This window comes from Trachinotus anak, unplaced genomic scaffold (genome assembly GCF_046630095.1).
Source record: "Trachinotus anak isolate AG129_WGS33_773 ecotype Australia unplaced genomic scaffold, CSIRO_AGI_Tana_v1 ptg000016l, whole genome shotgun sequence".
In the NCBI taxonomy this organism is placed as follows: domain Eukaryota; kingdom Metazoa; phylum Chordata; class Actinopteri; order Carangiformes; family Carangidae; genus Trachinotus; species Trachinotus anak.
This window is the reverse complement of record NW_027273867.1, coordinates 12,416,017-12,429,049: the sequence shown is the minus strand read 5'-3', so window position 1 is coordinate 12,429,049 and position 13,033 is coordinate 12,416,017. Positions and strand designations below refer to the sequence as shown.

Sequence of the window (13,033 nt, the reverse complement as noted above, 5' to 3'; positions counted from 1 at the left end):
CACTGTAATGAAGTTCACTTTCCTGCATGGTCTCCCATTTCACTTTAGAGAGAATAATATACATTAAAATGGTTTATCTCACTGTTTCGTGACAATATTATAACAGCCACAATTTGTTAATATTAAAGAAAGGAAGCCAATCCCCCCCACACACACACGCACATTATGTAATGATAATAATAACTCCTGACAATATAAGAACTATGTTTGCAGTGGCGTCACTAAAGGATTTTTAATGCCGCGTTCAGCTTCAAGGAATATCTCGAGGTTTTTTTCTTAGTTGCTGGAGCTCCTGTCAGCTGCAGGTGATGAAGGGACACAGGAGCACTCTGTCTGACAGCGAGTCTGTGACGTCTCATAGAATGAGTCATGAGATTAGCTACAGTACCTGAATACGTCAGCGCTGCTTGGCAAGTTCTACACACGCTGTAGTCATGCTTTATTAACTCTTTCACCTTTAATTATAAAGCCCAGAGTGTGTCCACATTTGAGGGGGTAAAGAAAAGGGGGGCAGCAGTTAAAGTGAGCCATCGCTGGGGGAGACAAGAATACAGAAGCACATAGAATAAAACCATAAGGAGTTAAAATATAATCTCTCTATTTCTTGTGTCAGATGAGCCCTCCCCTCTCCCCCCCCCAACTTTTGCCCCATTTATGCAGTTTGAACTGACACAGCTGCATTTTAGATATTATGAAGCCGGGCTCCTCAAATTGAATCAGTGTATTGTTACACCCCAGCAGCATCACTCTGCATTACACACCATTTTAACAGACGCAGGGTGATGTTGATGTACAGCAGCCAGCTCCAGCACGTCTGACGCACACGCCGGCACAAAGCTGCTCTCGGGGGTGTCTAATGAATCCGTCTGAGTTTGGTAAGGTAAGAGAGTAAAACAGCTGCGCTCGTTCTGCGGATTGGGAGCAGAGTATGCTGGAATTGTTTGGGAAGCTTCTCATCTGTGAAAGTTCATAGTTGCGCAATGAACTGATGGCAGTAAATGAGCACATTCAGAGAGCAGTGTGTCTAATGCTCCTTCTTTGTCTTTTAGTTTGTTCCGTTTCCTTCTGTTTCTCCTTCCTCTCTGCTCCTCATCTTTTGCAAGTGCGCACACATAAACGCGCACCAGACCCACACCCTCCTGTTTCAGTCCAAATGCTGTCTGGCTTTAAAATGGTATGAGGTGTTGGTGGGGGTTTATATTGTGGTGGTTACCCTCACAAGGAGAGATTTGAAATAAAAATATGTCTGTGTTGTGCTGTTGGTTGGAGCAGCTCAGTGTTGAGAAGTCAGTGCCAAGATTATTTTAATTAGTAAATAATGAGCTACCATCTGTGAGATTTTTGACCTTCCTGTGTTTATCCAGAAAACTGCATCAGATTTTGTTATTCATGAGATTTTTCGGTGGTTTTACAAGACAACTTAACTGCTCAGTGCTCTTATTTTTAAAATCATGTTTCAGGGCTCACGTGTCCATAAAAATCTATAGATCTTAGACTATGTTTCCATTTATCAAAACATCATATCATAAAAAAAAGAAACATTTATGCATACTACCTGAATGTAATTATCTAGCCTAAGTTAACACAGTCTTACATTTTGTTGAGAGTAGGCTCTCTTAAGTTCTGGCAGCAGCTGACAGCTGATGTCTCTTTAGTGAACTTCACATTGTGTGGGCTCATGGAAATAAATCTATTTTTATTCTTTATATCTGCTCCCTTGGTTATATTGTCAGGAGACAATTATAACCAAAGACTTCTCAGTATAAATATGCGCTTACAGAGAGATTTTTATTGGAAGAAAAACATGTCACCATCTATGTGTATCTGTCTTCTATACATTTGTCAGACTAAATACATATATTTACAAACGTGTGAAACTGTTCAGGTTCAGGAACATGAGATGTGTGCAAACTCTCCAGGCCAAAAGCAGGAGATGGTGGCAAGAATATCTTTATGCTATTATCTCCCATAACAGGTACAAAAATGAAAATCATGCGGGGAGAGAAATTAGTCCTTTTAATGAGCGAATATTGTTAAATAATCCAGTATCTGCAGCAAAATTTACATAGGGATCAAATATGACAAAGCAATAGAAAGGAGCTCTATAACTGGCTGAGAACTAAATGAATACTGGGCTGCCTCTGTTTGTATTTGGCTTAAACAGAACAGAGTAAGTATGGAAAGCTGCTAAAGTCATTTAATATCAATTATGTATATACTGTATATGATGAATCCAGCCTGACATCTGAGGCTGGTCTCATATCGAGCCACAGACTGACTTAACTATTCCTCTTCTTAAAAATTATACAGAGAGAAACGTGTCAGTCTGTGGGTTGTTAAATGTTCTGGATGATCTCTCGAAGAGAGAAAATGAGTTCAGACAAAGGGAGACAGCACATTAGGTGGTGCTCACAAACATCAGTCTGACACACATTATGGAGATAAAATCACAGGTCATTAAGCCTCCTTTAAAGATCACCAGCATATAAACTTTTCCCAGCCTCGATCTGCTTATACTTGACAGTCATCATCATCTCCATCGTCGTCAGCTCCTAACTGTAGTCATCAGTATTCATAAGAGAGCTGATCTAAATGTATTGGGAGCCATGAATGAGTGGCTGTTATAAGAGTAGAACGCCATGTCAACAGCGATTACACTCACTCACAAAGGGTGAGAAGCAACACTCCACCTCTCTCTCTCTCTCTCTCCCTCTCTCTCTCTCTCTTTCTCTCCCTCGTTCCCTCTCTCTCTCTTTCACTCTCCCACTCTCTCTTTCTCATTCTCTCTCTCTCATCCTCCCCCTTCTCTTTGTCTCTCTTTCTCTGTCATTCTCTCTCTCTCTTGGGCCATCTTCATGAATATGTACAAGCACATGGCAACGCTGGAGAACACCAGCACATGATGGTTAAGGTGTGGTTTTCTGACAGACTGGCATCTGCGAGGCCTGATTTGAAATGTTATGTTATTGATTCACAGTAATGTGAGCATCTTACATCGTGCTCATGGTTGTGCTTCATTTTATATAAAATCCTTTACACTCACAGCAGCAATTATTAGCAACAGTCATACTCAAATCCAAAGTACTGGTAAACACAGCAGCAACTTAGGACCTCACAACTCATTATCAGGCTTTATTTCCAATATCGATCAATCTTTGGGTTTTTTTTATTTTTATTGATTTATTCATTGTTTTATCTATAAAAGGTCAGAAAGTTATGAAATGCTCATCACAATTTCCCAGAGCTCAAGATTTATCTCCATGGCCTCTTCAAATCAGTCTTAAAGATATTCAAGTGACAATGATGAAAACAGGAAAGAACAAAAAAGAAATAAATCTCACATCTGAGAAGCTGGAACTGGAAAATATTTTGAATGTTTCTTTGATAAATGACTTTAATTTTTATTTTATTATTAGAACTGTTGACAATTATTTCTCTGATCAACAATTGATTCATTGTTTCAGACCTACTTATTATAGTAAACATATCACGGCGACACTGTAGAGTAGATATTATGTAGATATTAAGATTTTGACTGATTTACCTGACTGATTCTTGCTCACTGAACATGTAATTGTAAAACTTTAAAGTTTTATCTTACAGTAAAAGTCTTAACTGTACTCTGCTCAGTGTGTCATACAGTCTGGGACACTCCCTGTGGGCAGTACATGTGGAAAAAAAACAAACTATGCTCAGTACTTTCTTTGTGGCACAAACACATATTCTGTGTCTGAATCCATAATGAAGTATATAAATATCTCAGTCTTTGCTTTTAACACAGCTTGAGAAGTACAAGGTTAGGCTTTTTTCAAAATGCAAAGAGGACTAGTCAGCTCTAAAATAGTCCAGCGAGCTCAGATGTCCAATCAGGGCATGGAGTGCTGTGATCAGTGAATCAGGTCACAAAGTGCTGGGAAATCTGGGACAACTGGTGAGAGAACTCTGTGGGGGAAAATAGATCATTCCACTACTCTCCAGGTACAACTCAGGAAAATGATGTTTGTTTACTGTAACTCTTATTGTGTTTCAGCCTCATCAGCAGCAGCATCCCACTGCAACGTTAGGCGAATGCAGAAATCATGTTAGGAAGGCTTTTTTCATCCTCCCTACCTTCCTCTCTTGATAATGGTTGTTCATTCTTTTACTTTGTTTCTGTTTTTACTTTATGAACTTTTCCCACACAGGTGACAGTTTTATTTTTTACCTGAGCTTTAAATATCGGCCTGCCACCATTATATTTTGACAGACTGAACTGTAAAGATGGTAGCCTGCTAATATTGTAAGCTGCTGCTGTGTTAGCCTAAACAAGATAACTTTAGCCTTTGTGAACGTTGTGTGTGGAGTGTTGCTACAACGATTGCCAGCTGTTCACTAAAACAACATGAAAAACATGAACATTTTGAAGACATGTTACACGGCATTTGATGTCAGACTAGAACACTTGTGTGGTTATTGTGCTGCCCTAGTCAGTCCTAGAAGACTCACATCTCAAGTACCTGCAACATCTACAATAACTACGGTACCTACGCTGCAGTAGAAAACAAGTGGCGTCGTGTTCTCAGACTTTTGGCATCAACTTGGTACCAAAGTATTGGTTTTCGTGACATCTCTAGTAGGGACATAATTACAGCCTGGACTGCTTTTTGCGTGGTGTCAGGACAATAGTTATGGCCTGAAAATCAAGAAGCATCTTTCATGTTCATGACCACCCTTCTCCTCAACAATTGAGGAAGCAAATGAGGGTCCACACCCAGATATTAGGCCCAAGGGTTTTTAAAAATGCCCTTAAAGTTATGTTTCAGGTGCTGGGCATGTGCAGCTGGTAATAGCTGAGCAGTGAAGCATGACAGCCCTCTTGACACTGCCTTTCATGCCGTTTATGATGCCTACATGTGTTTTCATTGCAGATGGAGAGAAGTCAATACTGAAGAACCACCTGGAGCAGAAGCCTCAGGCGCAGTGGGGCTCCATGGATCCTTCCAGAATAAACAGAGGTCCCCTGGAGGATATCAACTCACCCGAACAGTGAGATCTCCCATTTATTCTGCACCTCTACCCCCGTGTCCCTCCCCCCTCCCCTGTGTCTTGTCAGCTTTCTCATCAGACTACACGTCACACGTATCACAACCACCAGCAGCTCTCAGGCAGTTGCTCTGGCAACAGAGCCCTGTGAAAGCATGGACCGGCCCTGTACTTTTCTCTCCCACGCACATCAACATACATATAACCATGTCGAGTGTATGTGTGTGCTTTCCCAACACGCTGGACTTACTGCGGCATGTATGTTCACTGTCAAACACTTACAGACAAGCACAAACACACGTGCACATATAGTGTGCACGCATTTACCTGCAGTAGATTGATTTGTTGTCCCAACTTGTAAAAGAAGATGGTCTTAGACTCACTAAACACTCATGCGACAAATGCAGATCTACATTCACTCATTATTCATAAGGCGGCGAAGCTGAGGAATGTCGACTTTATCAATAGGGGGGGACACTTCATGCATCATTGAGAGCTCTCCCTCCCACGTTCATTTAACCAGAACCAGGAGAAGAATACACGATGTAGTGGGACAGACGGATAGAGAAGGGAGAAACAGCAGACAAGGAGGGCAAAATACTGAGGAGAGGGCAGTTACAGAGAGAAGATGGATTAAGACAGAAGGATGTTTAGATAGGAAAGTGAGACAAATAAGGAGAATGAGAGAAAGAAAGAGGTAGAGACTCACAGAGGCTTATGTAACCAGTGATTTACAGCTCGCATTGGAAGCAGCTCTGAAAATAGACAGGGAGGAGAACAGAAGTAAAGGAACACTCAGAGCTATTCCCATGCCACATGAATGTTTGATCACATGGAGGGAAGAGAGATGAAGAGGCAGCGAGAGAGAAAGAGACAAATATAAAGAAGTTAGTGTGAAGAGAGGAAAGGTGGAGGAGGACGAATGGTAACGCTTTGTGACATGACAAATGCAAAGTCACACACCAGGTGCATGTGAATGTCAAGTGTAACATCTGTGTCATATATAAAACACCAAATATACAAAAAGAAATTCCTACATACGCAAGATTGTGTTTCCATCCAAAATGGGACAGGTCAGGATAACTGACTAGGCCTGAGGACTATTAATATTTCAAAGTTCACCTAATTAAGACATTTTTCTGGGTCTATCGCTGACTGAGCTCGAAATTCATTCCCCCTCTTAATTTTTTTTACATAACTGGCATTTGGTTATGTAATTTTCTTGCAAACGGCTGGCAGTGGCACTGGCTCTGGCGAGGTAGGGTGCGAACTGTCACACCAGGCGGAAGCATGAAATGTTCTTTTTGTCAGATGATCCCAGAAGCTGGGAGGCACGGTGGATTAAGGACTTAGAAAGGAGAAGGAGGGTGCTAAAGAATACAGGAAAAACAATTAGAAGAATTGCTGAGGGTTTGCATGAACTGTACTTTGCCTGCCTGTTCTCAGCAGGGATGTTCCTAATGACTAATTTTCCTGTCGATTAAACAGAAATTTAAATTTAGACTAGTCCAGTAGACCAAAAGTAAGCAAACACTGAAAAAGACACACAATTGCCATGATGAGTGCTGTTACCTTTTTCGACCAAGCAGGATCACAGCGTCTGCGACTAAACAATGTCATATTGGTTTACCCAGTGTGGCTAACCTTAGCAGTGCTAAGTATCAGCAGCCTTTTTACCTTGCAGGTTAACATCCACACGCCTGTAATGAATATGGTTATGTATTGCTCCAGTTGACTGGTTGTATGCCAGTTTATTCTGACACAAACTACATACAACCTTATTTTCATTTTTCTAGATCAAAATACTGCCAAACGGTGCTGGTTTGGTGATGTTATCTGTCCCACTTTCCATCGTGCTTGTTTACAACATCAGGGCATTAGCATGAGAAGAGGGGGGTGGCTGTCTGCAGTCTCTGATGGCTGCATAACATCTTAGACGCAACAGTTACCCAACATTGTACATTAATAAAATACTGATAATAAATTTAACCCACTAGTATTTCTGTTCCCTACATCCCCACTTTTCAGTCACTCTTTCTTTGTCTGTCCAGTTTTATCTCTGTAGTTGTGTGTGATTTAAACAGCACCAAACAAAAGTTGCGAGAATCTTAAAAGCAAATCTACTACATGTCCCACTTGTGGTCTGTGAGAGAATCAGACCATAACAGACTATTTTCCCCCTGTGTCTTTCCATTGTGTCTTTGTCAGTACTTTCAAATAAATGAAATATATCAAAGGTGAGTGTTAAGTGTTGATAAACATTGAGCAATTACATTCTTCAAAATGACTGGAGAATGCAGTTTTATAAAAACGTGAAGTAAAAAGTCAGTCAGTCAGAGAGTATATATACTTAGTTACTTTGAATGTCTTACATTGTACCTCACCTTCTCTGTCTGCAGCATACAACGTCGACTGTCCTTGCAACTTCCCATCCTGCACCATGCCTACTTACCTTCCATAGGAGGGGTTGATGCCAGCTGCACCAGCCCCAGTGGCAGCCCTGGGTCCAGCCCACGTCACAGACACATGCCCCCCTCCTACCGGGTAATGGTCTCTGGCCTGTGAGCTTCATTCACTCCCCCACCTGGCTCTTTGCAGAGGAGACATATATGGTTCTTTTTTTCTACAACAAATAGACTGATATCATCAGCGTATGTGCGTATTTTGTCTCGGAACAAGGAGGACAGGGGGAGAAGAGAGGGAGGGGGGTGGGCCGAGTTTCACTCTTTGTACCTCTACACCCCAGCCTCTCTTGAGAACTGAAACCCTCAGTCAGGAAGGGGTGGGAGGAGACAGAGTGGGCACTGGATGGCCCTATCAAACTCCCACAATACACAGCAATGTCCCCTTGTCCACCTGCTACCCTTGCCTAGGCATATACACATATGCACAGTCAAACAAACACAAACATACACAAATACACACATGCACGAACACACTGACACCCCAATAGCAGAGCAGCGGTGGACCAGCCCTGACCTGACGTGTAGCCTTATCTGCTTCAGAGGGGATGTCTGTTTCTGTTCCTTATCTGTTGTATGTATGTGCTCGCAGCTACGCGTGAGCTCGTCATCTAACTTGAGTATTTCACTGCTTCAGTGACTGGATACAGGTGTGGAGACGTGGAATTTACAAAACCCAACAAAGAAAATCATCCAATTTCCTCCCCGTCCACTTCCCAACCTTGTGGAGACGTGTAAATATCATCATTTCTGACTTTGATGTAAGCTGTATGCTGTAAGCTTTGTATATGCTGTGAATGGACAATTAAAGGGGTTCTAAGAGTGGAGTTTGTAACAGAGGCAGGTAGTCATGACAATTTCAAATGAAAGCTTATAAAACATGGCATCCTGCAAAGAGTCAGACATATGTATGAGAGAGATATGAATTCGTTTGTGTAACTGTTGATAAATTAGCTTATGGGCAGTGAAGTGAGATACATCAAAGCCGGTGAGTCACACAACATGAAAAGGCTCCAGAGGGCCATTCCTCCAACTTGGAGTAAGAGTACATGACTTTTTTCACTTTGCTAAATTTGCACCACTGGTTTTCGTGAGAGATTTCACATCAGACTTTGCATAGGCTTTCCATATTTACTTTATTTTAAACAAAAATAAATGAATAAATAAATGACTCAATCATTTTAATACGTCCTCAGAAAGCATGTTAAACAGAATATTGATGCTATGCCTTTTAACAGGTCTCCAAGGCTGCATATGCTAGATAATAGACCTAAAAGACACCACAAGAGTGTTCCACAGTTGTCTTTTATGCGTGTTATGCCAAGAAATGCACACATTCAGATGTACACTTACAGCGCAAGAGAGCACCTTATGAATTCAGGTGCTTTTCAGACAAGGCATTAGTGATGGACCTGGTCATATTGATCCCCACAGAGTGGTCTCTACAGACTGTTAAGATGTCCATCTGATCTAGCCCTCACAGCTAACCAGCACAGTTAAGGGTGAGGAGGTTCATGTCTATGACAAAAGGGCACAAGACTCTGAACTAAAATGATTTCTTCCGAAGAAATAAAACTCAAGAAGTGATGGTGGAAAGGATGTAGGTCTACCAGTTCTACGGCTAGTTTGGATTAAATGGTTGACCTGAATTTCCATGAGTGGACAGTGAAGACAATGAACACATGGGAGCCTTGTGAAATAAGCCCCAACCGGCTGTAGCTTTCATTTCCAAGACGGTGATGACACCACTGCTGGTCACAGTGATAGAGCATAAAGCACAGACACAGGGCTTTCTTTCACAGATAATACTGAGTGTCACGAAAAATCACTTCACACTTAGCAACAGTGAACATACCTCAGTTGCTATGGAAATGTAATTCAGTGCCGTTGAACTTGGCCCAAGAAGGCTGCACTGAGCAAAACGGTCATCGACACAGTGTTGTCATTTTTTTGTAAAACTGTCCTCATGCAGGAGAAAAGCAAACAGGGACTCCAGACAAAAAAGGACTTTTTATTGAGTGTGAGGTTTGTTCTCAGCATATGTTTCACCATTGGTGTCTTGGTTTTTAGTTTTTAAGGCATTTGTTGAGCGCTGTGCCTGTTGTCTTATATTGTAGCCTGCAGGACCCACAATACATAATAGGGTGATAATGGCGCTGACCCAGCAAACTACAGCATTGGCCACACATCTGTAAATTGTACGTGTCATAGATTTATTTGAATTCAATGCCTCAATGCATGGGACAGTGTGGGAGAACTTGGGGAAAGCTCCACTTAAGCTAGGGTGGATTTCCTCTCCAAGCCGGTGTCCGATCAAAAATACTGTCAACCAGTCTTCGGCTGAAAGGTCAGTGGAAGATACGGATGACGTGGGAGACAAGCTAAGAGAGATCCCCCTGCTGTCGGACATATCATGGTGACTCCCTGTGAGAGCTCCTCCCCTTCCAGCCTCTGCTGAGTACAGGAGCAAGGAAATTCCAAGCACAGACCTCCAAGGAGTCACGGCTTGTCCCGCACCCTTGCCAACCAGAGAATCGCGATCACTTGACAATTGAGTGAGAGACATTGTCAGAGGATTGGTTCTCCCTTCAGGAGAAGAAAAACCAACCGCACATTTTATATATTACATTATATGTGATTGTGTACAATTTGCTGATACCCTGATGATGGTGTCCATGTATGGAATATTTGGTATTTGGCTTTCTCAAGACGGCATGAAATAAAATGTATAATTCACAGAGTTACCTCTGTTTTTGCAACTGTTGTGACAAATCCACTCTGTTGTTTCATCCTCTCACTTACAATTGGTTTTGGTTTTATGTTTTCCTTACAAAACATTGATTTAAATTCTATTAACCTGCTGATGAACTCACACATGTCAATGCCAAGATTCTCAGTGACAAACTCAACTTCATCATATCGACTATGCTACTGGTTTAGCAGTTATTCACTGAGGGCAATAAAGTGAAGGTAGTAGCAAATGATCAATCTTAATAACCAACTCCTGGCATTTACCAAATTAACAAATTTACTTTTTTTTATTCCATTCAAAATGCCAAATGCAAATCATCAGGTATTGTTCTAGTTTTTAAACTGTGCCCTAATATTTTTTCTTTTATTACAAATTAATTTCAATCTTTTTTCAACATGGATGAAAAATTGTTCAAATGCAATTGTAGTAGGTCAAGGGCTCATAATTTCCTGTAATAAATAACATCATGCTGATGGTTTGTATTTGCCACAGGTCTTTTTACCTTTTTGGTTTGAAGATCAAAGTGACATATACGTATATAATTATATCTTTGTATGTGTCATCATCAGGGTTTATGGAGAACACAAACCATACATGTCCAAAAATATAACAATATGACGTATATATTAAGTGGAAAAACACACAGGTCCATACTGTTACTGTTTTGTCAGTTAGATATGTGGTATCACATGGCGTTAAGTTTAATTAAGAGTTTAAAACGGTAAACAAAACCTATGTTAAATGCAACATGTTCAAGAGGGGCAATAACTTGTTTTCTTATTACAGAAAGAATAGAGAACTATATATATATATATATGTATATGTAAAGATCTTTACGTACATTCTCATTTTTACATAGGAAATATTTCACAGAAACGCCGCAAGGATACTTGGAAGTCATTTTTTTTTAATTTACAGTATCTGTAACTATGTTATGTACAGATGAGGTATAGATATGAAAAAGTTGTATAAAATAAGTATCACACTTGGAACACCTGAACATTTTTGGAACCATTAGTTGTTATGGGGGGATTTGAATAACATTCTTCTTTTATTGTCTGAATGTTATGGACAGCCTTTACTTTTCACATCATCGTTAAATAAAGTGAGACTGAAAATAATGCAGTGTTTGTTTTCATCTGCACACAAGTCTTTGATGTGGAAGAATAATTCCTGTGCTTCTCCAAAGTATTTTGGCATTTATAATGCTGATTTTAAAGCTGCATAAGGTGCAAAATGTTGCTCTGTAGTAGTATCTAGTGGCAGCCTTCAGTTAGCTACAGTACTTCAAAGAGAGAAGTCTAACCAGTGTAATAAAATTACAAGCTTTATACTGTTAAGTACAATGTGTAAGGTGAGGTGCAGCTACGCTGTTTAGACTACTAGTAAAGGCTGAAATTGGCATGCTAAGATCAGCACACACCTCCATTTATTTCTTTTTTAACAAAAACATCAGTAAGTATGGAGGACTGAAAGTGCCAAACCAAAATAAATATGTTACTTATTCATTTCATTCATTTATTTATGTCTGATTTTGGCAGTTTCAGTCCTCTAGAAGTAACTAGTAAGCTAGGTTAGTTAGCCCCAAGTGGACATTTCCTTTGTTTAAAATTATGTTGAAAATGTTGGCTAATGTAAACTTTGGGTTGTTTACTTGCCAACTCTGTATTAGTCTTATTTTTCACAAGCTGAGACTTCCAAAAAATTTTCAAATATTGAGACATATATTTGAACTATATTAATATTGTAATTCGCAGTTCACAGGGCGTCTGAGAGAGAAGGGTGCCTGCTTTCCAGAGAACTGACATTTATTATTGTAAGCTCCTACTGATAAACAATTTATGCAACAAGCATTTTTTTTATGTAAATTAAATGACTTTTTTTAAATTATTATTAAATATCTGCAATAGATGCTTTTCACAGAGGTAAGACAGTAAGACATGACTGTTTGACAGTGAGCAAACATGAACAATATTAGGACCCTGAAACAGAAGCACTTAAATGAATTCAATTACTCAATTATATATATTAATTATTAATCAATAATCAATTAATTTGATTATTTACACCTGTGCTTTTCCCTCAGAAGTTTCGTTGATCATGTGCAATGTGCCGATTGTTGGTTAGAATTAGTGTTTGTTGGTGTCAATCCTGCTGTTGAAGAAACACCTCCCTTCAATGGATACAGTGACATGTGTTCTGTGGCTTTCCAGGTCCTTGAGGTAAGACCAAATCACCTAACAAACACATACTTACATGCACATAGACACACATTTTTTTTTTTATTATGACCTGACAGGACAGTGGAGACTGACAAGAAAGGGGGTAGAGAGAGGGGAATGACATGCAGGAAAGAGTCGGACCGATAGGGAGTCGAATCTGCGACTTCTAAGAGCATCTTGCACTCATGTAGTATGCACCCAACCACTTGGCAGTCGGGTCGCCCAACACTAATGATTTTACAGAGCTCTGTACACTGTATAAAATGCTGTAGCTGAAAAAAAATATCACTGAACTCTCACTCCAAAGGCAGAAAACTAAAAAATGGAGGGAAGTGCACCGTGTGATACAGCAGCCAGTCAACATTAAGACTGTTAAGTGGCAGACCAAAAGGCAAGCTGCCTGCTGCCCTCACACTGCGAAGGTGTCAAAGGTCAAATAAATAACTGAACATGAAGTATTATGAGTTTTTTTCTGGTTAAGCTATTTTACACCAAGATAATGGAGCTGTTTGTAGAAATAAAAAACAAGTTACAAGTTCAATTTAAAGGGTCACTTCACACAAATTAAAAAAGGC

General features: G+C 40.2%; 1 protein-coding gene across 1 annotated transcript in view; it reads left to right on the top strand.

The window, feature by feature from the left end:
- The window catches only part of gabbr2 (gamma-aminobutyric acid (GABA) B receptor, 2), a 174,861-nt gene extending 163,503 nt beyond the window's left edge, over nt 1-11,358 (top strand). The window contains exons 18-19 of the mRNA XM_071500682.1: nt 4,908-5,025; nt 7,422-11,358. Of these exons, the coding sequence (XP_071356783.1) occupies nt 4,908-5,025; nt 7,422-7,587 (284 nt within the window). The 3' untranslated portion in view covers nt 7,588-11,358. The remainder of the gene's footprint in view (nt 1-4,907; nt 5,026-7,421) is intronic.
- The last annotated feature ends 1,675 nt before the right edge of the window (nt 11,359-13,033 follow it).